The sequence below is a fragment of the Myripristis murdjan genome, chromosome 9 (genome assembly GCF_902150065.1).
Source record: "Myripristis murdjan chromosome 9, fMyrMur1.1, whole genome shotgun sequence".
NCBI classification, from domain to species: domain Eukaryota; kingdom Metazoa; phylum Chordata; class Actinopteri; order Holocentriformes; family Holocentridae; genus Myripristis; species Myripristis murdjan.
Window position 1 is genome coordinate 37384208 of NC_043988.1, and position 22974 is coordinate 37407181.

At 44.9% G+C, this 22974-nt stretch overlaps 2 protein-coding genes across 4 annotated transcripts in view; both read right to left on the reverse strand.

The window, feature by feature from the left end:
- Positions 1-6759, reverse strand: part of LOC115364847 (disintegrin and metalloproteinase domain-containing protein 9-like) — a 60035-nt gene extending 53276 nt beyond the window's left edge. For both annotated transcript variants that reach the window (XM_030059486.1, XM_030059485.1), the window contains exon 1: positions 6295-6759. In XM_030059486.1, coding sequence (XP_029915346.1) covers positions 6295-6355 — 61 coding nt within the window. In that variant the 5' untranslated portion in view covers positions 6356-6759. The remainder of the gene's footprint in view (positions 1-6294) is intronic.
- Positions 6760-9962: 3203 nt separating this feature from the next.
- ercc6l (excision repair cross-complementation group 6-like) lies at positions 9963-22625 on the reverse strand. Of its 2 annotated transcripts, XM_030059465.1 has the most exons (3): positions 22440-22625; positions 19826-19870; positions 9963-14535 (listed from the first exon to the last, which is right to left on the reverse strand). In XM_030059465.1, exons 1-3 carry the CDS (start codon positions 22478-22480, stop codon positions 10773-10775), a joined length of 3849 nt encoding a protein of 1282 aa, XP_029915325.1. In that variant the 5' UTR covers positions 22481-22625; the 3' UTR covers positions 9963-10772. The 2 variants fall into 2 exon arrangements, with proteins under 2 accessions (XP_029915325.1, XP_029915327.1); XM_030059467.1 differs by lacking the exon at positions 19826-19870.
- Positions 22626-22974: the final 349 nt, after the last annotated feature.

The following is a 22974-nucleotide window of genomic DNA, read 5'->3' on the forward strand; positions in this document are numbered from 1 at the left end:
TGTAAGACAGAGTGAGGCTGTAGGACAGAGTGAGGCTGTAGGACAGAGTGAGGCTGTAGGACAGAGTGAGGCTGTAGGACAGAGTGAGGCTGTAAGACAGAGTGAGGCTGTAGGACAGAGTGAGGCTGTAGGACAGAGTGAGGCTGTAGGACAGAGTGAGGCTGTAGGACAGAGTGGGGCTGTAGGACAGGACAGAGTGAGGCTGTAGGACAGGACAGAGTGAGGCTGTAGGACAGGACAGAGTGAGGCTGCAGGACAGAGTGAGGCTGTAGGACAGAGTGAGGCTGTAGGACAGAGTGAGGCTGTAAGACAGAGTGAGGCTGTAGGACAGAGTGGGGCTGTAGGACAGGACAGAGTGAGGCTGCAGGACAGAGTGAGGCTGTAAGACAGAGTGAGGCTGTAGGACAGAGTGGGGCTGTAGGACAGAGTGAGGCTGTAAGACAGAGTGAGGCTGCAGGACAGAGTGAGGCTGTGGGACAGAGTGAGGCTGTAGGACAGAGTGAGGCTGTAGGACAGAGTGAGGCTGTAGGACAGGACAGAGTGAGGCTGCAGGACAGAGTGAGGCTGTGGGACAGAGTGAGGCTGTAGGACAGAGTGAGGCTGTAGGACAGAGTGAGGCTGTAGGACAGGACAGAGTGAGGCTGTAGGACAGAGTGAGGCTGTAGGACAGAGTGAGGCTGCAGGACAGAGTGAGGCTGTAGGACAGGACAGAGTGAGGCTGTAGGACAGGACAGAGTGAGGCTGTAGGACAGAGTGAGGCTGTAGGACAGAGTGAGGCTGCAGGACAGAGTGAGGCTGTAGGACAGAGTAAGGCTGTAGGACAGGACAGAGTGAGGCTGTGGGACAGAGTGAGGCTGTAGGACAGAGTGAGGCTGTGGGACAGAGTGAGGCTGTAGGACAGAGTGAGGCTGCAGGACAGAGTGAGGCTGTAGGACAGAGTGAGGCTGCAGGACAGAGTGAGGCTGCAGGACAGAGTGAGGCTGTAGGACAGGACAGAGTGAGGCTGTGGGACAGAGTGAGGCTGTAGGACAGAGTGAGGCTGCAGGACAGAGTGAGGCTGTAGGACAGAGTGAGGCTGTAGGACAGGACAGAGTGAGGCTGCAGGACAGAGTGAGGCTGCAGGACAGAGTGAGGCTGTAGGACAGAGTGAGGCTGTAGGACAGGACAGAGTGAGGCTGTAGGACAGGACAGAGTGAGGCTGTAGGACAGAGTGAGGCTGCAGGACAGAGTGAGGCTGTAAGACAGGACAGAGTGAGGCTGTAGGACAGAGTGAGGCTGTAGGACAGAGTGAGGCTGTAGGACAGGACAGAGTGAGGCTGCAGGACAGAGTGAGGCTGTAGGACAGAGTGAGGCTGTAGGACAGGACAGAGTGAGGCTGCAGGACAGAGTGAGGCTGTAGGACAGAGTGAGGCTGTGGGACAGAGTGAGGCTGTAGGACAGGACAGAGTGAGGCTGCAGGACAGAGTGAGGCTGTAGGACAGAGTGAGGCTGTAGGACAGGACAGAGTGAGGCTGTAGGACAGGACAGAGTGAGGCTGTAGGACAGGACAGAGTGAGGCTGTAGGACAGAGTGAGGCTGTAGGACAGGACAGAGTGAGGCTGTAGGACAGGACAGAGTGAGGCTGTGGGACAGGACAGAGTGAGGCTGTAGGACAGAGTGAGGCTGTAGGACAGAGTGAGGCTGCAGGACAGAGTGAGGCTGTAGGACAGAGTGAGGCTGTGGGACAGAGTGAGGCTGTAGGACAGGACAGAGTGAGGCTGCAGGACAGAGTGAGGCTGTAGGACAGAGTGAGGCTGCAGGACAGAGTGAGGCTGTAGGACAGAGTGAGGCTGTAGGACAGGACAGAGTGAGGCTGCAGGACAGAGTGAGGCTGCAGGACAGAGTGAGGCTGTAGGACAGAGTGAGGCTGTAGGACAGGACAGAGTGAGGCTGCAGGACAGAGTGAGGCTGCAGGACAGAGTGAGGCTGTAGGACAGAGTGAGGCTGTAGGACAGAGTGAGGCTGTAGGACAGGACAGAGTGAGGCTGTAGGACAGAGTGAGGCTGTAGGACAGAGTGAGGCTGTAGGACAGAGTGAGGCTGTAGGACAGGACAGAGTGAGGCTGCAGGACAGAGTGAGGCTGTAGGACAGAGTGAGGCTGCAGGACAGAGTGAGGCTGTAGGACAGAGTGAGGCTGTAGGACAGGACAGAGTGAGGCTGCAGGACAGAGTGAGGCTGTAGGACAGAGTGAGGCTGTAGGACAGGACAGAGTGAGGCTGCAGGACAGAGTGAGGCTGCAGGACAGAGTGAGGCTGTAGGACAGAGTGAGGCTGTAGGACAGAGTGAGGCTGTAGGACAGGACAGAGTGAGGCTGTAGGACAGAGTGAGGCTGTAGGACAGGACAGAGTGAGGCTGTGGGACAGAGTGAGGCTGTAGGACAGAGTGAGGCTGTAGGACGCTCCTCCTTCAGGAGGACGTCTCCTGAAGGAGGCTCCAGGTGACTCATTTTGGTTGTAATAAATCCATTTTGGGAGCAGGTTCACACACACACACACACACACACACACACACACACACACACACACACACACACACACGTGTGCGCACACACACACACACACACACACGCCCACAGACAGCCAGCAGGTCACTGAGGCTGGTGCTGCGTTCAAAACCAAGTCAGTAGTCGGGAATTCCCAGGTGAGAGGCTGTAACTCCAAAGCCTGTTGCCATGGAGAACCGCAACTCGCCAAACGCCTGTTCACACAGAAGCTGGTTACCATGGCAACAGTTCACATAAACATGGCTGCCGCTCCGACCGTCCTGCTGTGTTGTTTGCTGTGTTCGTCCTGTAAGCTGTGTGTCGCCTGTTAAGGCCGGATTATGGCTCTGCCGTTGCCGGGCAGACGGTGTGTGCGTCGGCCTAACACGCTAAGCAATGCTCCGCCAAAACGCTAGGGGGCGTGGTGTTTTTTCTGCAGACCTACGTAGACCCTGGGACGTGCGGTCGCTGCTCTTCCTGCCATTTTCTAAAAGGAGCAGCAGTTGTTATCGGAGTTGGACTCGTCAGTTAATTTGGAAATTGCGGCTCTAACATAGAAAACCTGCTGCTCCATTAGAAATGCAAAGTGTTGGACTGTAAAGGGCAAGTCCACACAAAAACACAAGAAATTTTATATACACACCATATAAAGACTTATTACTTGAAAAGTGATGCTGGAGGAGCGAAATGATGTAGTTTAGTGGACCAATCCTAGCTCTTGTTGTCAGTGGGGGGCCTGGGTGGGGGCTCGGTGGGGTCGCCGTGGTTACAGTTTGTCGCAGGCGCGCGGCGAGGCTCTGCGGCGGTTGCAGATGTCCCGCAAGTTTCGCACACCCCCCCATAAGCTTCGCGTACGCAGAACCATAATCCACCCTTTAACCTGTCAGTCCACCTGTCTTTTCCCCCGGCAACAACCGATAGATGGTGGCCAACACCTGGCCAACAAGTAACCACGGCAACCAAATGGTGCACAGACAGCGAACATCACCAGCAGCTCGGTGGTGTGTGGGGTTTTTACCGTCAATGAAAACAAATGAAACGATGAAAACTGAGAGTGAAAACATTTGAACTGAAATGAAAATGAAAATGAGGCTTAAAGAAAAACAGAAACTGAAACTGTTTGTGTTTACAAAACAAACTCAAATCAAAACGTCTTCAATTTTCATCTTGGTCAGTTTGTTTGTGACGTTCTGGGCAAACCTGCTTCAAAAACCAACTCAGACCAAACTGAACTTTAATAACCTGTGTGTGTGTGTGTGTGTGTGTGTGTGTGTGTGTGTGTGTGTGTGTGTGTGGTCATAAAGTTTGTTGTTCACACACACACACACACACACACGCACACACTGACAGACGGGAAGCTGAAGTGAAATCTGCTGATGTGGCAGTTTTCTGAAGGTGACATGCTGTTTGTGTTTCTGTCAGGATCTGAGCATCTCACACACACACACAGTCACACACACACACACACACACACACACACACACACACACGGATCAGTCATCTCCACACTTCCCATTCATCGTCTATGGAAGCGGCTGTGTGACACTTTCTGGCTGCGCCGCCGTTGGAGAGGCGGGGCGTCACGTCGGCGTCTCCTCATTTGCATAACGTCGAGGTTTGGGCTGCGTTATGCAAATGAGGAGCGTCCAGGTGTGACTCGCCGCCTCTGGACCCTGAGGACGTTTTGCGGCGGTGGACGTGAGACGCAGACAGACTCTGTCTTTAAAACGCCACCTGCACGTCGCCTACAGGGGGCGCACTCTCTGCCTGATGAGCTTCCTGTCTAAACAGGTTGTTGGGGGCGGGGCTTAACACAGAACCAATGGGAGATCAGACCGTTTTTATTGGATGAAATTTCTGTTCACGCCCCCTGGTTCTTCATGATGATGCAAAGGCACCATTTACCAGGAAGAGGAGGTCATAAAACACACACACACACACACACACACACACACACACACACACACACACACACACACACACACACACAGACAGTCATCAGTCAGTCATCCTGTCTCTTGCTGATTTGACGACTGTGTTCAGGCTGTTAAAACTTTCTGCCTGTTTCCTCTGCCTGCTGGTGTCGCCTCTCCTGGACAAAACAGTGAACTGCACCTTTAATATCACAGGAAGCAGACATTCAACTGGCTGGATCAATGTCATTTGTGTGTGTGTGTGTGTGTGTGTGTGTGTGTGTGTGTGTGTGGCAGATTTTATTTTGAAAAGTCCTGAGCTCCTGCCTGACATCAGTGCAGCTCGACGCGACGCGGCTGAGGTTTCCCTCCATGTGCTGTAAACCTGCAGCCCGACGCTAAGCTGCTTAACACACACACACACACACACACACACACACACACACACACACACACACACACACACAGCACCCTGCCTGATGCTGCAGTGATTAGCGGCGTGGTGGGTCAGGTCTCTGATGGTTTGGAGGTTTGGGGAGTCCGGCTCCTCCCTGTGGCAGTGAAGTGGACATGTGAGGACGTCACCTCGTCATCAACAGCTCAAACAGATCAGTGACATCACATGAAGATGAAGTGATGATGAAGCCGTGTGCCGTCGGCGTCTCCGGGGCGACGTCACAGAGTGATGATGTCACTGTGTGTACAGTGGACATGCTGCTCATCACTTCCTGTGTTAAATCAACAATAATATAGTGCAGTAGTACTGCCATGTTTACTATACTGTAGTACAGTACAGTAATGTTTAGCATAGTATTCAATAGTGTAGTATAGTATAGTACGTAGTATGTTTAGTACAGTATAGGGTAATACAGTATAGTACAGTAATATTTACTACAGTATAGTGTAGTATAGTATAATGTAGTGTAGTACAATATAGTGCAATAATATTTAATGTAGTATAGAATAGTATAGTAGTACAGTAATGTACTACTAATGCAGTATACTGTGATACAATACGATACAGTGCAGTACAGTTTCATATAGTATACTCTGGCATATTATATTATATTACAGTACTGTATAGTACAGTAATACTTGGTACAGTGCAGTATAACAGTACAGCAGAGTACAGTTCACAAAAACACACATGATGTTCAATTTGTGTAGGAGAGTGGTTTGTTTGTTTGTTTGTTTGTTTGTTTGTTTGACCCACAGAGACCCCACAGAGGGCCTCAAGAGGGCCCCGACCCACAGAGACCCCACAGAGGGCCCCGACCCACAGAGACCCCACAGAGGGCCCCGACCCACAGAGACCCCACAGAGGGCCTCAAGAGGGGCCCGACCCACAGAGACCCCACAGAGGGGCCCGACCCACAGAGACCCCACAGAGGGCCTCAAGAGGGCCCCGACCCACAGCCTGAGACCCACTGCAGAGCGGGACAGCAGCAGTGTGTGTCTGAGTGTAACACCTGAAGTTACACTACTGACACATGTATACACACACACACACACACACACACACACACACAGACAGGCGGACAGACGGCCCGTTGCTATAGTAACGGACACAAACAACAAGCGGCCATGAATAAATGAGAACACACAGAGCGGGCTGCTGCGTTCAGGGACACACGCACACCGAGCCGCCCTGCACTCACAGCCTCTCTGCTCCACCATCATCACCATCACCAACATCACCATCACCATCATCCTCACCAACATCATCATCACCAACATCATCATCATCCTCATCATCACCAACATCACCATCATCATCACCATCATCCTCATCATCATCCTCCTCACCCCCCCCCCCCCCCCCCCCCCCCCCCCCCGCTCCCGTCAGGTCACTTGGCTCACCTCTGCAGTCAGAGAGCAGCAGGCAGAGCCACAGCAGCTGGATCCTTCCTCCCATCTTCATCTGGTCACTTCTTCTTCCTCCTCTTGTCCTCCTCCTCTTCCTCCTGTCTCTTCTTCTCTTCCAGGCGGTTCCTCGCTCTGAATCTGTCCCGCATAGTGCTACAGCCCCGGACTCGTCCTGCTGCTCGGCCGAGACATTTCTGTCCCAGCAGTCCGCCCTGCCTGAGCCTCAGTAAGAGGATTTCCCCGCAGAGAGCCGCCTCTCTCTCCTCCCTCCGCTGCGGGTCTGTTGCGGGTCAGTTGCGGGGTTCGCTGTTGAAGTGTGTCCGGGTTGCTGAGCGGCTGTGTCGCCGTGTGTCCGCGTCCCAGCTCCGTCCGTCCGAACTGTGTTTCCTCCTGTTCGAGCTGCTGTTTCTCCTACAAACTCGACTGGAATCCAAACTCACGTCAAGTCCGCAAAGGTGACCTCTGCTTCCGGTGGCACACTTCAAAATAAGAGTTTGAAAACAGAACCACAGTGTTAGTCCTGTAGTGACTTCAGAGACAGTGAAAGCCCTCAGGTCATTTACTCCTCCTCTCACCTTTTCCCCACCATCACGGTGTTTTCAGCCGCTTGCTGCTGAAAAGAAAGAGTGGACTGTGACCATCACGTGGCAAAGAGCATGAAAAACATGTTATGTAACGTAAAAAATAAATAAAACTTTTTTTTTCTCTGTATGAGGAGGAATTCTCAGGCGTCAGTGAGGAAGAGTTTATTTTCAATATTGTTCATTTTCCCAAACAGAAAAATAGAGCGACACCAAATTACAGATCTGTGTTTGATGAGAGAAAAGGAGAATTTATGGGAGACATAAAACTGTTCTGTTGCTGCTTTCCTTTATTCTCTCAGTTCCCAAAGTTAAAGAGCATTTGGCTTCAAACACTAACTGCTTTAATTGTTGCGCTGTGCATAAACTTCAGGGAAAAGTGACGCTGAACCCAGGCTTTTGTTGTGAAGTCGAACTAACTAAACCGGAAGTCTTTTTCTACTTGTTTCCGCTGACTTGATACAACGTAACGTAATCTTGAGCAGAAAAGCTGTGAAGTGCGCATGCGCCACGGTGACGCCGCGGCGTGACGCGCAGCCTCGCGCCCAGCTGAAGATCATTTCATGTTCTATCGGAAAACAAATCAAACAGGGAAAAATCAATGTGGGATCAATACGTGATGCGTGTAAATATGGAAACTAAACGCAGGAACATTGTATTTAATCATGAATTTAAATATTAAACATCCCAAATGAAAAGCAGGGACCCAGAACCTTCAGCGTCCTCAGGCTGACATCACATGGCATCACTGTTCACTTTCTTTTACTTTATTTATTATATAACTTCGTTTTTATTTCCTTGTATTCTTGCTGTAGGTTTGTTTTATGTCCCTCCCTGTCCAGTGAAACACTGGGACGTCCCAGCGCTGCTGATCTGACCTTGTTGTTCCCGCCAGGCACTCCTGACCTCAGCTGTCTCTGTTCTGCTTGGAACCTGAGCACCATGGAACATGAAGGTTCTCCCTCAGTGTGTTCTCCAAACATCCACATCAATTAAATGATGATGATGATTTCTCTGCCACACACAACACACTCCTTTATGAGGTCTTCATGTCAGGATTGACCTGTACAGTTTTATTTAAATAATAATAATTAAAAAAACAAAAACAAAAACAAAAACAAAAACAAAAAAACAGGTAGAACACACAGGTGAACCTCAGCAGGTCTGACTGCAGGGACTTTTTTTTCTCTCTCTCTCAGCTGTGAGCAGTTCAAACCCCCACATGCCTCAAATTAATTACTTTCATTTCACTTTTCTCACCAGGACTTGAACATTATTTTTTAACTCTCAGGCTGGCCCAGCTCTCCATGAGGTCAGCTCACTCAGATTAAATACTTACAAGTACAAATTAAGACTTTTATTTTGATAAGTACATAGAAAGATGCACAGACCCCTCACAGGTTCTGGTTCGGTCCACACTGACTCTGTCACCACACACACACACACACACACACACACACACACAAACCTGAGGCTTTGAGCTGTGAGCCAATAGCAGCTCAGATGCCGTCATGCTGATCCCTGATTGGATGGTTTAACCCCTCATGATGCCTTCAAGTGTCTGTTAAAATGCACGATGTGGATTTCTGCTTTTATACGACTCAAAATGTTCTGATAGTGATTCAGAAGCCAGCAGCTAGTGGAAAGTGGCCCCACAGCGCCCCCTGCTGACCAAACAGTGCACTGCCCGAGCCTCCTCATGTCTGTTTGAGGTGGACGGAGGAGCAAACAAAGCAGAACTTTTCTGACGTTCACTGAGATTTAAAAGCAACACATAAAGTTCATCATAACCTGAGTCTGCTGCAGAGGACCTCGACTAATTCAGACAAAAATAAATTAACAAATAAAACCAGATGTTTCCACTGAAATTAAGACCCCACAATTCAACTTTAAGACAATCTAATTACTTTAAAGTCCTTAGATTTGTAAACTTAAAACATAATACTTTTTTTTATTTTTTTCAAATTTACACCTTCAGATGTAAACTTGAACTTTGTAGATGATGTTCCATTTTTTCTTCTCTTCCTCGTTTGCTGATCACCTTTATCCCAGCATGTGTGTGAAATAAACCCAGTGACTTTGTGCAGGTTTCAAAGGGTTCATTTATTGGATAACACTAAGAATAAAAATTGTTTGGGCAGTAATTTTAACAACATGCTTTAGTGTCACCACTTTGAATGTATTTGACAAGCAGGTACATCACACACAGTACAACAGTATATTTGTGCTGATATAGGGAGAAAAAATACTATTCCAAGAAAAAAAAAAAAATCAGAATTAAAAAAGATTATACTTGCAAATTTGCAACAAAAACTCAGATAGACATTAAAGTGCTAAATTACGAGAAATCCCTCAAAAATTCTGATATTCTAAACTCACAAATAGCAGCCGTCATCATCGTCACTCTGACCTGCAAGAGGAACAAAGGCCACTGAGTTTTTCCTGGAAATAGAAAATTTCACTTCTGACTGAGCAGTAAACAAGTGATGAAATATTACACCGGTATGATGAAAACTCTGCGCTGCTCCACGTTCTGAGTTTCTGTTTGGATTTCTCTCGTTTTTATGAACTCTATGCACTTTGGAGAGTTTGTGATTTAGCATGGACCAGGATCACTGTGAGCCCCATGGGTTTCAATTTGTCTTTTCTTTTATTGTGCAAAGAAACAAAATAATCCAATCAAATTACATGCTGATTTACATCCGATTCTCTGTAACCACAAATACAAGTGATGTGATGTGAAAAATACAACATCCTGATACTGTTTCATTTCTTCTCACAATGATCAGAAAAAATAAAGTTTCTTTACAGAAAAAAACTGTCTAAACTCTGCAGATTTTAAACCATGTTAATCTTAGTTGAAAATAAATAATTACACCGTGTTGTTTGAAGAGTTTCATTGAACTTTTGAGTTTTGAACTTTTTGAGAAGTTCATACAAAGACTTCCTAATGGACACAACATGAATATGAACACACAGGCTGGTATCAGATATGGAGAAATGCAGGTATTGTCTGAACACACACAATCATCATCTCCATCAAATCAACACATCACCGTCACTGCTCTGGTCAGCTGAACACACACACACACACACACACACACACACACACACACACACACACACACACACACACACACACACACACACACACACACACACACATTACAGGTGTGTTTAAACTGACCAACAGGCTTAAGACTTTCACCTGTCTGGAACATACAAATATATTACACAAATGTATGTCAAAGTGGTGCATGTGCAACTTAACTGGGAATCACACTATAACCACAAAAAAGTCCATGTGCTTTTTTTTTTTTTTTTTAAAGAAGAATTTTTTTGTTTTGTTTTTTTGTTATTTTCCTATTTTAAGACAGAACCGACAAGTCAGGAACTGCAACTTCAGAACTGAACAACAAGGTCAGGAGGAAACAACCTGTTTGTACTTTGACAAATAACTAACTGTTGTTTTATTGTGCATGTGAGCTGTTCTGCTATGGAAGTGAATGGACAGATACAAACACAGTGTTGTGGATGAGCAGCCCAGAGCAGCTACTGAGGAGATTTCAGCTCCATGTGGACTCACACACACAAACAGGACAGGTTAGGCTTTAAGAAAAGGATCTATACATTAAATGTAGAAATATACCCCATAACTATTTCCATGTATGTTGAACTGACTCATACAATGAAGTCAGCAGAATTCATCCTACAAAACATCATCAGGTTTGAGAAAAGGTGAAGATTAACGTCTGTAGAAAACTGAGGCGTTTGACAGGTGTTACTGTTTCAATACATTTGCCTGCTGGCTGTTGTTGACTAATTTTACCAGTCTTTAGAATTCTGCAGGTGTTCATTTCTAACCTTGGTCCCATTATGAGCATTATGTGCTCAGTTCCTAGTTCCTGGACTCAGCTTGCGGTACAGTTGTATTGTCATAAACTGAATTTCAGGATCACCAGGTTGAATGTCAATGGCTCTCAAGAAGAAGTTCAGTGCGTCATCCAGCTTCCCCTCGCTGTAGCACTGTTTCCCTCTCTGGACCAGGAAGTCGTAGCTCCCGGCCTCCGACTCAGGAGTTCGGTCGTCAGCAAGGACCGCCGTCACCGCTGCGCCCGACAGAACAGCCGGGTCAGCGACACACTGGTCCATTCTCTCATTAGAAGCGAGCTCTGGGTCGCTGGTCGATTCCTCCGGGTTACTAGCCATTTCCTCTCCAGAGGTATCATCAACAGTGTCCAGTGCTGACTCGTATGCCTCGCCATTGTCTTCTCCCTCCTCTTCATCCTCTGTGTTTAGTGTCTCTCCATTGGTCTCCTCCAGCTCAAGCTCATGAGACAAAGCTTCTTCAGAGGCATCAGAATGCCCCTCTGAAACATGTTCGTCGTAGTCGTCCTCGCCGTAATCATCAGTACCATCATCGTCATCAGTTTGGCCTTCGGCAACGTTCTCTACTTCCTCAATTATGGATTGGACAAGCGAGCGCCGTGAGGCCACAGAGGTGTTTCCTCCAACACTCTTTCGTGACCTGGCAGGTGGAGTGGATCCAGATCGAACAGATTTCGGTGTGGAGGCGCCCAATGCCTGGAGAGACTCATCAAAATTGCTCCTCACTGGCATCTGCTCATCATCCTCCTCTTCCTCATCACTGTCATAAATCACTGCTGTTCTTTTCTTCTTGTTTGCTATGATGATTGAGTTGTCAGCAGACCCGTTCAGTTTGGAGACAGGGAAGCCGTTGATGCTTTCCTCAGCCTCTTGTTCATCTCCTCGCTCACACAAGGATTTATCCACATTAAAGCTGCCTTCCATCTGTAGCTGTGACAGCAGCTTCCTCTCTTGGGCGTCTGTTTCCTCCTCCTCCATGTCTGGGAACATGTCGCTGTCCTCCAGCTGTAAGTTGAAGTTGCCCTCAAGGGACTCAAACCCTACACTGCCTTTCGATGCGTCTGCATTTAAGCTTGCATTGGACATCTGTAAGACAGAAAGTCTCTTGTTCAGCAGCGGTGTGCCATGTGGCTGCAACTCCTCCACAGCAAATTCTTGAGTTTTTGAATCAGTGTGATTTGAGTGGGAAGTCCCATTTTGCTGTTGTTCATCTTCTTCAACTATGGATTCAATGTATTCCAGACTGGCGTCACCTGCTGCACCAGCATCACCATCAGCATCACTCATTTTCAGTGACTCATTTATCACCTCCAAAACGGAAGTATCTGCTTCTTTGAAGTCACTCTGCTCCTTCTTGAAAGAATGCTGTTTGGGAGAATCCAGCTCTGCGAGCTCCTGGCTAACTTCTGGAGTGTGCTGTTCTTCTGTCATACTGTCATTTACAGTTAGATCAATCACCATGTTACTTTGATTTTGTTGACCAGGCTCCTCACCAGAGCCAGACTGGTCAAGCTCTACCAGAACCGGAGACCTGTTGAAATTGTCATCTTTTTGTGGAAAAGGAGGACTGGGCCTTGAATTTTTTGGTTTCTTCTCATTTGATCTCTCCCTGTTGTGTTGAACTGGCTGTCTGAGCCAGGCTGGTTCTGTGCTGTCTGCCATGCTCTCTGCCAGCTGCATCTGAATCTCTGACTCTGCCTTCACCAGCTCCTGAGCCTTCTGGACCCTCTGATTGATGTACTGGTGCTCCTCCTCGTCCTTGAGGCCCTCATCATTGTTGACGTCGAGGGAGAACATGAGGTCGTGGTCAGAGATCCCAAACATCTCCATGGTGTGAAGGTGGGCGATGTGTTCGTCCAGCTCAGGGTCTGTCCGTCGGTGCCTGGAGTGCATAGACTGGAGCTGCATCTGGGTGGTTGAGGAGCGTGCGTCCTCCAGTGTGAACAGCTCCTTCAGCTCCTGCTTACTGAAGTAGCGAAATGGATTTTTCTTGTCTCCAGTGGTCTGTCTGATCAGTGAATCTTTAAATATCTGTCGTCTATAGATCTTTTCTTCCACCGTACCGCACGTGATCAGCCTGTATATGACCACGTTCTCAGTCTGGCCAATGCGGTACGCCCGGTCAACAGCCTGTGCATCTGTGGCTGGGTTCCAACTGGGGTCATAGATTACAACTCGATTTGCTGCTGTCAGGGTGATGCCGACTCCGCCTACCTGGGTAGTCAGGAGGAAGACAGAATACCGCTCGTCTGTCTGAAACAGTGCAATGCGCTTCTCTCTTTCGGCAAGTTGAGTTATTGTACCATCCAGTCTCACTATCTTAAACCCTCTGTTTACCAGAACCCGTTCTATGATGTCAAGCACCTTCCTGAAGTGAGCAAAGACAAGAGTGCGGTGACCTTCTTCCCTGAGCCTCTCAAGAAGCGCGATCAGAAACACCAGTTTCCCGGACTCTGATATCAGTGTTTCATCTGAAACACCGGCAATGCTGTTAGTGGCCGAGTTGTAGTCTTCGCCCTGCTGGCTTTCAGCTACACTTTCCTCCAGGCCCAGCTGAGCTATGGCCACAGCAGAAAGCATCCTTGGGTGGTCACACAGTTTCTTTAGGATGTTAAGCTCAGCAAGAGGCGACCTGGTGGTCATCAGCAGCTCCTTGATATGGTCCAGTGAAAGAAACTGCCTGTATATGTCTTCCTGAACTGCGCTCAGGAACGTCCAGACAATCAAGTCATTCTTCCTTGTTAGCGTTGGCATGACTGCTCCAGCATCTTTTTCATGATTTGGGGCAGAGTTGTCCTTACTTTCTAACTGTGGGTAGTCTTGGTTGTGCTGCACATCCGCTTTTGTCCGGCGGAGGAAGTATGGATTTATAGTGGCCATCAGGTTTTCAGACATTTTGCACCCAAGAGCCTTTTCCCCAGGGGTGGCATCCTTCTCTCTGGCGCGTGTGATGGGGTTCTCATACTCAGCCTTGAACGTTTTAGATGTACCAAGGAGAGTTCCTTGGCAAGCAAAGTCAAAGAGAGCCCACATTTCTCTCAGGTTGTTCTGCACCGGAGTGCCTGTTAGAAGAACCCTGTTTTTAGTGGGTACAGCATATGCACTTTTGGCTGTTTTCGTGGATGTGGTTTTTATCTTGTGTGCTTCGTCCAGGATCATGTAGTCCCATTTAAACTCTCGGCCATGGTAAGATGCCACAACCTGCCAGTTGTTGATGAGCATTTGGTACGTTGTGATGAGCACGCCACCTCTTCTCTGAATTTTTTCCAAATTCCTTGTCCGCTCTGCTTTGCTGGTGCCATGAAACTCCTTAACCCTCATGCCAGGAGTCCACTTGGCAAACTCTTTGGTCCAGTTTTTGATGAGTGATGTTGGCATGACAAGAAGAGTGTGCTTAACCAGCTCGGCATCATACATGCCAGAGAGGAAGGAGATGACCTGGATGGTCTTACCCAGGCCCATGTCATCTGCCAGGATGCCCCCCTTACGGCCATCTCTGTACAGGCTGTAGAGGAAGGCCACTCCCTCTCTCTGGTGGTCGTACAGCTTGTCATATAAATCTTTGAAAAGCATTAAACCGCTGTTGTTGACATTCACAAACTCTTCATCCTCGCTCTCGGAGCCCTGCTGTGCCAGGAGCTCTTCAATTTTCATTATTCGGTTTTTAAGTTTCTCACTTGGGTGAATGTTGTAAGCCAACTTGAAGAACTCCAACGCTTTGGATATGTCTCCTTGTCTGGCGACATCTTTACCATCTTTAATGTGTCTGCAACAGAAATGAAACAGGATGTCAGTGGTTGAAGAAATCATACATAAGCTGCCACCCCCCCCCCAAAAAAAAATCATTCTTGTGCATCCCTGTTAGTTGGCACCTTTGTTTCTGTTCATTGAAGTCAAGTATTTTGGCACAAATTTACCCACTGCTCTGGCCTTGTCAGTTCATTCTGATTTTAACAGAAGCAATACAACTCAGCAGACACCAAAGGTGTTCAAGTCAATGACAGGTTGTCACTGTGTAAATCCTCAAAACTGTTTTGAGTTGTGTAGTGGGTGGGGTCTTACATTTCTAAAAAATCTTCAAGCAACAACAACAACAACAATGCTACTACTACCACTAATAATGATCATGATAATAATAATAATACTAAAGATAATACAGGGTGTCCACAAAGTTTCTTTACAATTTAAAAAATCTATTACAAAAGCAATTGATGATATATGTTAATCAGATTTGTTCTATGTACTCAGTTGTTATCAAAGTTTTTAATCACATTGCATTTGGGTCATTCCATGTCAGATCATCAAATGGGTGTCACTGTGGCGACTCAGATTTCAATGACATTAATCCCATAGTTAGAAAACCATGTTTTATGAACACTTTTCAAATTTCACCCACTTTGGACAAAAAATAGATTTTTGGCGAATTTTCAAAGTGGGGTGCTGTCTTACAAATGTTGACTTTGTTTGACATGCATCGTATGTCGATTTGCATTTTGGCACACCTTCAATGTGCTGTAACTTCATTTATTTTGATCCTAGAGTAGTGAAACTGCATATTTACTAAATGAAAGGTGCTAAATCAGATTTTGTTGGCTGCCATATTGGGACCACTCTCTCAGAACCAAGATATGTCACAAGATTAGATCTAGCATGTTTAAATTATTTATTTCTGACAGTGAAAAATGAGGATGAACTAATTCAGATGGTAAAGTGAGCTGACTTCAATATTATAGCATGTTTGAGCATGTTAAGCAATTGATCAGTATAATAGGGTGCACTAAGGCATTCAGTTAGATTTTCTGGTTGCGTGAACATGGCATTTGAGTCTTTACCAGAACATGACCAAAAGCTTTTTTCCTGGCGGAATAACTTGGGCCTGAACACAGCAACTGCTCCATCTATTTGTTTGCATCATCAAAAGGCCTTGCTTGAAAAATATTCTGTCAGGGGGGATCATGTGGGCTCTCGACGAGAATGGCGTTGTAGAGAGTTGCTCCGTTCAACCGACACGAGATATTCAAAATCATCAATAATTAATGTTCATAGACTAATTATAGTGCTTAACCACGACAAAACAGCAACACACCCCCAGAATCAAAATACTAATGTCTAACCGAGAACTCAAGAAGCTTCAGCGTCTCAAAACAACACCAAAACAACCACCTAAAATTAGCAAGAAAATGGATGACTTCATTAGCAGACCATAAGAAGATACACCTGCTGCATCATCAAGTGCTACTGCTGATGAAACCACACTGAGCTACCTCACCCCAGAAATGAAAGCAATTTGTGTGTCCACACAGAATATTGAACAAGACACAAAAGAAATAAAAGTAACTGTGGAAGAGACTGAAGGGAAAGTTAGCACACTAATGCCCCTTTTCCATTAGTATCTACTCGGCTCGACGCGGTTTAGGTGGTTTTTCATTACAATTGAGTAGCACCTCGCTGTGGGTGGAGTCGTCATAGCAAGGCGGCGCACCATCCAGCTCCCTCTGGATTCTTTGGGCCGCCACCAAGCACAGAAAAGTCTCCACGTCTTTATTTGACCGCAGTAGCGGTTTGCCTGCCATTTTCCGACTTTGACAACTTCACTGACAATCAATGCGCACGGTCGCTGTTGCCGTTTTTTTTTTTTTTTTAAATGTCGGGTTTTGTTTTCGTGCAGGAGTCGCTCTCGTCACTCCCTGTCCAATCAGTTGCCTGCACGGCGTTTACGTCACATTTTCAGCTCGACTCAGCTCGACTCAGCTCGCTTGGAACCCCGGCTGAGTAGGTCCTAAAATGGGACCTGCTAGCAGGTACTACCACCTAATGGAAAAGCTCTTAAACCGAGTAGAGTCGAGCCGAGTCGAGCTGAGTAGGTACTAGTGGAAAAGGGGCATAAGCTCCCGCATAGAAGAGGCTGAAAAAGGGGTTGTCGAGCTAGAGGACTCTGCCGACACATCAAAAAGGCAAATCGAGATCATCCAAAAAAAGAAATGCAAAAACTACGAGACCACGTTGACAACTTGGATAATAGAGGACAGCGCTGCAATGTCAAAATCTTGGGGATTCCCGAGCTGAAAGAAAAAACGACATGACCCAGTTTCTACAGCATGAAATCCCAGTAATGCTGGAGTGCCAATTCCCATCACTGGATATACAATGAGCCCATCGAGTTCCCACCGGCCCGCCAAGACAAGACCACCGAGACGGAGACTGGCCGCGACCCATCATGGACAACTTTCTCTGTTACCAAGTGAAGGAAGATATACTTCGAGCCGCCAGGGAAAAGGGACAGGTCTTATAGCAAGGAGTCAGGATTATGTTTTTCCCGGATTACTCCAAGCAAACCACAGAGCGCAGGGTCTCCTTCAAACAAGTCAAGTCTGAACTGAATAACAAGGGAGTGGAGTATTCACTTCGCTTCCCCGCCATCCTGGAGATTAAACTCAATGGGGCACGCCACCGATTCAGCTCGCGTGAGGAAGCATCAGAGTCCATCAACAAAAAGACTGCCAAGGAGAACTGATTTAACTACATAAACTATGGGGAAAAAATAACCACTGGTAGGTTCCTCTTCATGTTAAGTATAGGCTATCAGCAACATAGAGATAAGTGAAGCTTATATATTATTACAGCTCTTTATTTTATAATTTTTTTTTATTATTATTATTTTAATCCTACTTGTTAGATAGAAGCAAGGATTTTCTATTGCTATAACTGTTGCCATCCAGTAGAGGGCGACAAAGATGCGTTATATGGTTCTACTACTCCCCACCTAACATAGTGGACAGGGAATATACAGATGTTCAGTTGACGGAATGGCGGATGTTGGGTTGACGGAAAGTCAAGTTTGAGTGATTTTACCAGGTTTCCTAGGTCTAGCGAGTCTATGACCTGGTTTATTTTTCCATTTACCAGCCATGGTTACTTAGCTGGGTTTGTAAATAGTTCGGTTTCTTTATGTGTTTATCTGTAAGACTTGTCTAACACCACATAAGATTATTTCATCAATAGGCATAACACACATACAACATATGACTTTTGAGTTGCTTTATGTGTAACTTAACAGATCTAAAAATGTCCAGTTGGAACCTCAGAGGACTTAACAATGTTATTAAAAGAAGAAAAATCCTGTCATATCTAAAATCATCCAAAGTCGACATAGCCTTTGACAATTAATTTTAACGAAACAGAAGTGTTAACTGACTCAGATGGCCGCTATGTAACAGTACATGGAAAATTATTAGACACACTAGTTGTTCTCTGTAATATTTATGTACCCAACTTAGATAGACCTGTTTTTTCATAACCTATCACAACTCCTCTTGAAACTTGGAAAGATCCAGATAATATTGGGTGGTGATTTCAATCAAATACTACCAAGAGAGATCCGTACCTAGGAGCAATACAGAGAGCAGATCAGCTATCGCCATTAAACAATTAGCTTCTGACCTGGGTCTGGAAGACATTTGGAGATTGATGCATCCAGACGGAAGAGATTATTCTTTTTTCTCTCCTCCCCATAATATCTATAGCAGAATTGATTATTTTCTGATTTCCCAATCATTAGTAGACCATTCTGTTAGCTCTAGCATAGGAAATACAGTAATTTCAGACCATAATCCTGTTTTCCTTTGTTTTACTAAATTCTCAGACACCCAAAAGCCGTAGATGGTGTTTAAATATATCTTTACTGAAAGATGAAGCATTCCTCAAGATGATCAGAAACAACAAACCAATAAAAAACAAGACAGCAGTATGTCCATCTGGTGGGATACTTTAAAAGCATATTGGAGGGGAAGAATAATCTCTTATGCCTCCTGTAAGAAGAAATCAGCTAATAAGAAATCTGCTGATTTAGAGAACGAACTTAAAACACTTGAAACCTCCTATTCTCGAATCAAGGAGAGGTCTAGTCTTAACAAAATTATTGCTACTAAATATCAGATAAATAAATTATATAATAAAAAAGCAGAGTATGGCCTATTTCGCACTAAACAGACATAGTGGGAAATGGGAGAAAAACCTGGTCGACTTCTGTGCTGGGCTCAACCACTGAGCTCAAGGACTCTGACTTGTCTTTCCCTGAAAAAAGGTGGATTATATTGGCATTTACAACAGCCAAACAGAATCGTTTGAGACACTGGAAAAAGAAACACCTGCCCCAGTATGAAGAATGGTCCACAACTGGTAGCTTATAAGAAAGTGACATTCTCTACTAAATAAGCTTGACCAGTATACCTCTACATGGGGTCCTTTTGCCAACTGGTTATCTGTAACATAAGTCAATTTGTTACCCAATATAAATAGGCTGTTATGCTTGCCCTTATTTGTGTGTTTCTTTTCTATTATTTATTTATTTATTGTTGTTGTGGTTGGTTTATTCGGTTATCTTGTAATTCCTTTATTTGTGACTTAACAGATATTTACATTTGTTTAATTAAGTAAATCAATCTGTCTGTTATTCCATTTTTATCTATTATTTATATTATTACATCTTAGTTTAATATACATTCATACTGTTTTAATCTATTGGAACCATCCGTATATTTCATTTCATTTCATATACCGTCTGTACATTTCATATTTCATATTGTTGGATGTTTATATTTTTTCTGTATATAGTCTTTATTGTATATATTTATTGTATATATTTCTGCATTTCTTTTATTCTATTTAATTTAATTTTATTTTATGTTTCTATTCTATTATGCTGTAACATAAGAATTTCCCAGTTTGGGATCAATAAAGTATATCTATCTATCTATCTATCTATCTATCTAGATCTCCACCAAAACAAAAGTCTTGAGTCTGTTTCAGTTGACCCTTACACTGACTATGCCACCTGCTGAACGCTCAGCAAAGTTTAGTGCTAATCCTCCACTGTTGTCAAAGTCAGTGGTTGCCAACCTTTTTCTCGAGGGACCCATATTTTCATCATTTACTAATGATGACTAATTGATTAATTTGCAGCTTGTTTCCACACTATAGGACGGCTCGAGTCAGCTGGAGTATAAACCTCCAGCTGACTCGACACACTCGCTGCAGCCCGCTCTCCTGTGTCTTACCTGTGGTAGGTGTCCATCCTGTCGTCCGTCTCCATGGACACCGCCCTGTGGGTCAGTGACATCATCACATCAGTCAAACTCCACACAACACGTTTCACTGTGTTTGCATTAAAGCTTCTGGAAGAGAAGGTCTGGACGGAGAACGCCACAACTTCACTTCCAACCCTACACACAGCGACACTTTCTGTCTTCTTCTTCTCTATCTGTGCAACAGGACTTACATAGTGCCACCTGTTGGCCTGGGATAGGACTAGTTTTCAGAGCAGTAGCTGCAAAGTACAGTCTGACTCGTCTGATGAGGTCATGAGCTGCAGGCTGATCCAGCCTCGCGAAGTCAAGCCATGTGCTTCCTCCATTAAGAAAAAGAAAAAAGAAAAACTAGTGTTCCGAGTTTTCTCGTGAATTTTCGGGTTTTTAATCTCAGAATCTGAGTTACTGTCCTCACATATTTGTGACTTTATGATCTCAGAATTTTTGAATGTTTTTCTTGGTAAATTTACCACTTTCATCTCATAATTACTTTAACCTCAGAGAAATTCATTTTTTTTTTCACAAATTTTTGACTTAATAATCTCAGAATTCTTATATTTTAATCTCAGAAAATCAGAGTTTTTTCCTCTGAATATTACCATCTGTCCCCAGGCTCTATATTTCTCCCCCTGCAGTGGTCCTGATACGCCGCCGTGGCTTTCAGAGTTTCGTTTTTCCCCGGTGCCATGCGTACTGTCAGTCACTCTGGGTGTGAGAGTCGCCTGAGTGATAATATCAGCAGCCGGTCACGATGACTAATATCAGCTTTAGAGAGCGACATCAGTATCAGCCTGCTATTATTTTTACTGCTGATATTTGGCCAAAGGTGGAATTGGTGTTTATGACTTTTTTTGTAAATACCAACAGAGTGAAACTAACATGCTCTTTTGTTTGTAGTAAAAAAAAAAATACATTAAATTATGTATTTTTGATTATTGCAATTATTTAATTTTGTAAAGGTCTGTTGGAAATATTCATAATGGTATCGGGTGTAACAGGAGAAAAGATATCAGCCTAACAAATATATAAATAAATAAATAAATAAATAAATTCACAAAGGAAAAAGGTAAAATGTCATGTACACAAAAAAAACAATTTAGAGAAGGAGCATGTGTTTAACTGGCTTTTGTGGGGATTATTTTATAACAAGGTCTATAATTTAGTATGGACTGGGAGTAAGGCTGAGAGTAACTCATGTTCCTCATTCTGAGTGTGGGTTTTGTCTGAAGAAAAAAAACTAAACTAAACTAAACTAATCATAATGAGAGAAGAGCCCAACCCGTCCATCTACCATGTCTACTTGTTTAGGGAACTCATAGTCCAGTAATTTTAGGCCAAAATTGGGGTCAACCTAGGACAAACTGCAGGAGAAGCAAACTCAACTGATTCTGTATCCTCAGTTTGTCCTGAGTGAGGGAAAAAAGTCCCAAGGAATCCCATTGGTGGAAAGTTTTGAAAATCACCTCTATATGACCACATATTAACCAAAAAACACTGTTTTTAATAATAAGGAATATAAGGAATTAATGCCATTAACATGACATTTAAACAGTGAATTAAAAAGTTACTATATATAAAGTAACCTTGAATTAAAAGGTTACTATATAACAGTAAAGTAAAAGGTTACTATATATATAGTAACCTTTTAATTCACTGTTTAAATATCTGTTCTGGCATTTATTCCTTATATTCCTTATTAGCGCATATCAAATCAGATAATGTGTGATATGCATGTGTAAACAGAATAATTCAAAGAACTTGTAATTGGCTTTTTTTCTTGTCTCTGTGTCTGTAATCAACTTGTGAATTTTTATAGTGATATCTGAAAGTAAAATGTTGAACCCCTTTTCCCTGTGTGTTAAAAACAGTGTTTTTGGTATTATATGGTCATATAGAGGTGATTTTCAAAACTTTCCACCAATGGGATTCCTTGGGACTTTTTCCCCTCACTCAGGACAAACTGAGGATACAAAATCAGTTGAGTTTGTTTCTCTTGCACTTTGTCCTAGGTTTTTTCATAAAATCACTGGACTATCATGGACTTTCCCTGAACAGCCTGCTCCATCTACAGCTGGGGATTTCCTACATTTCCCACAATGCCTTTCGACAGCCCACACATAATGAGCACACCAGTTTCACTTTCCCAGATAAAAAAAAACTGACCTCATAACACAAGACACTGAATAAAGAAAAGGAAACTGAGAGCACGGGTGAATAAAAAGCCCCATGCAGTCTGTATAAACTGTATATTGTGTTTCATACCCCACACACACACACACACACACACACACACACACACACACACACACACACACACACACAGTATGTAAAGTAACTGACTCAGTCCAGAGAAACAACACACACTGTCCTACATTTCCCACAATGCCTTTTGACAAGCCAAAACAAACGCGCCTGGATCACAAACTGATGAATTACGAAGTACAGAGAAATATAAACGGAAACACTAATATTAAAAGTAAGTAAACAGTAGTATCACTGATCCCAGATTTACCAATTTGGGATCAATAAAGCATATCTATCAGTCTGTCCGGCTGTTAGCATGGAAGCTAGCTCCGTCTCTCACCTCTGCAGCTTCTCGCTGATCTCGTCCATTTGTCCGTCCATGTTTTCCTGCCGGAGCTTCGTTGCTCTCTGCGGGGAGCGGCAGCAGCGGCAGCCGGGGCTCTGGGTGTGCTCAGCGGCTGGGTGAAGCAGACTCGGCCGTCCTGTCGGAGCTCTGTGCGGGTTAGCCGACCTCCGCCTCCGCTGCCTCAGCTTTGAATGCGCGGCGTTTCACCCCGCCACAAAGTCCCCAGCCAATCAGAGAGCACGTCGCGACACGCTCTCCAATCAGAGCCAGGGAACATAACTGGTGGGCGGGACCTGCTGCAACCCAACCAGTGAGAGAGAGAGAGAGAGAGAGAGAGAGAGAGAGAGAGAGAGAGAGAGAGAGAGAGAGAGAGAGAGAGAGAGAGACTTTATTCATCCCGAGTGAAATTCACATCTTCCAGCAGTATCCACAAATTAAATACAAATAAAAATACAGAATAAAAGACATCAGAAAAAGACACTTAAAAAGGCCAGCAGTAAGTATTACACACTTTAATAGGCCTGCAGTA

Excerpts from the sequence above, each read along its gene's own strand:
- ercc6l (XM_030059465.1), bottom strand. The coding sequence starts at position 22,480 with ATGGACGGACAAATGGACGAGATCAGCGAGAAGCTGCAGAG. Across the intron at positions 19,871-22,439 it reads ATCAGCGAGAAGCTGCAGAG|GGCGGTGTCCATGGAGACGG; the intron begins GTGAGAGACGGA and ends ACTGACCCACAG. Across the intron at positions 14,536-19,825 it reads AGGATGGACACCTACCACAG|ACACATTAAAGATGGTAAAG; the intron begins GTAAGACACAGG and ends TTTCTGTTGCAG.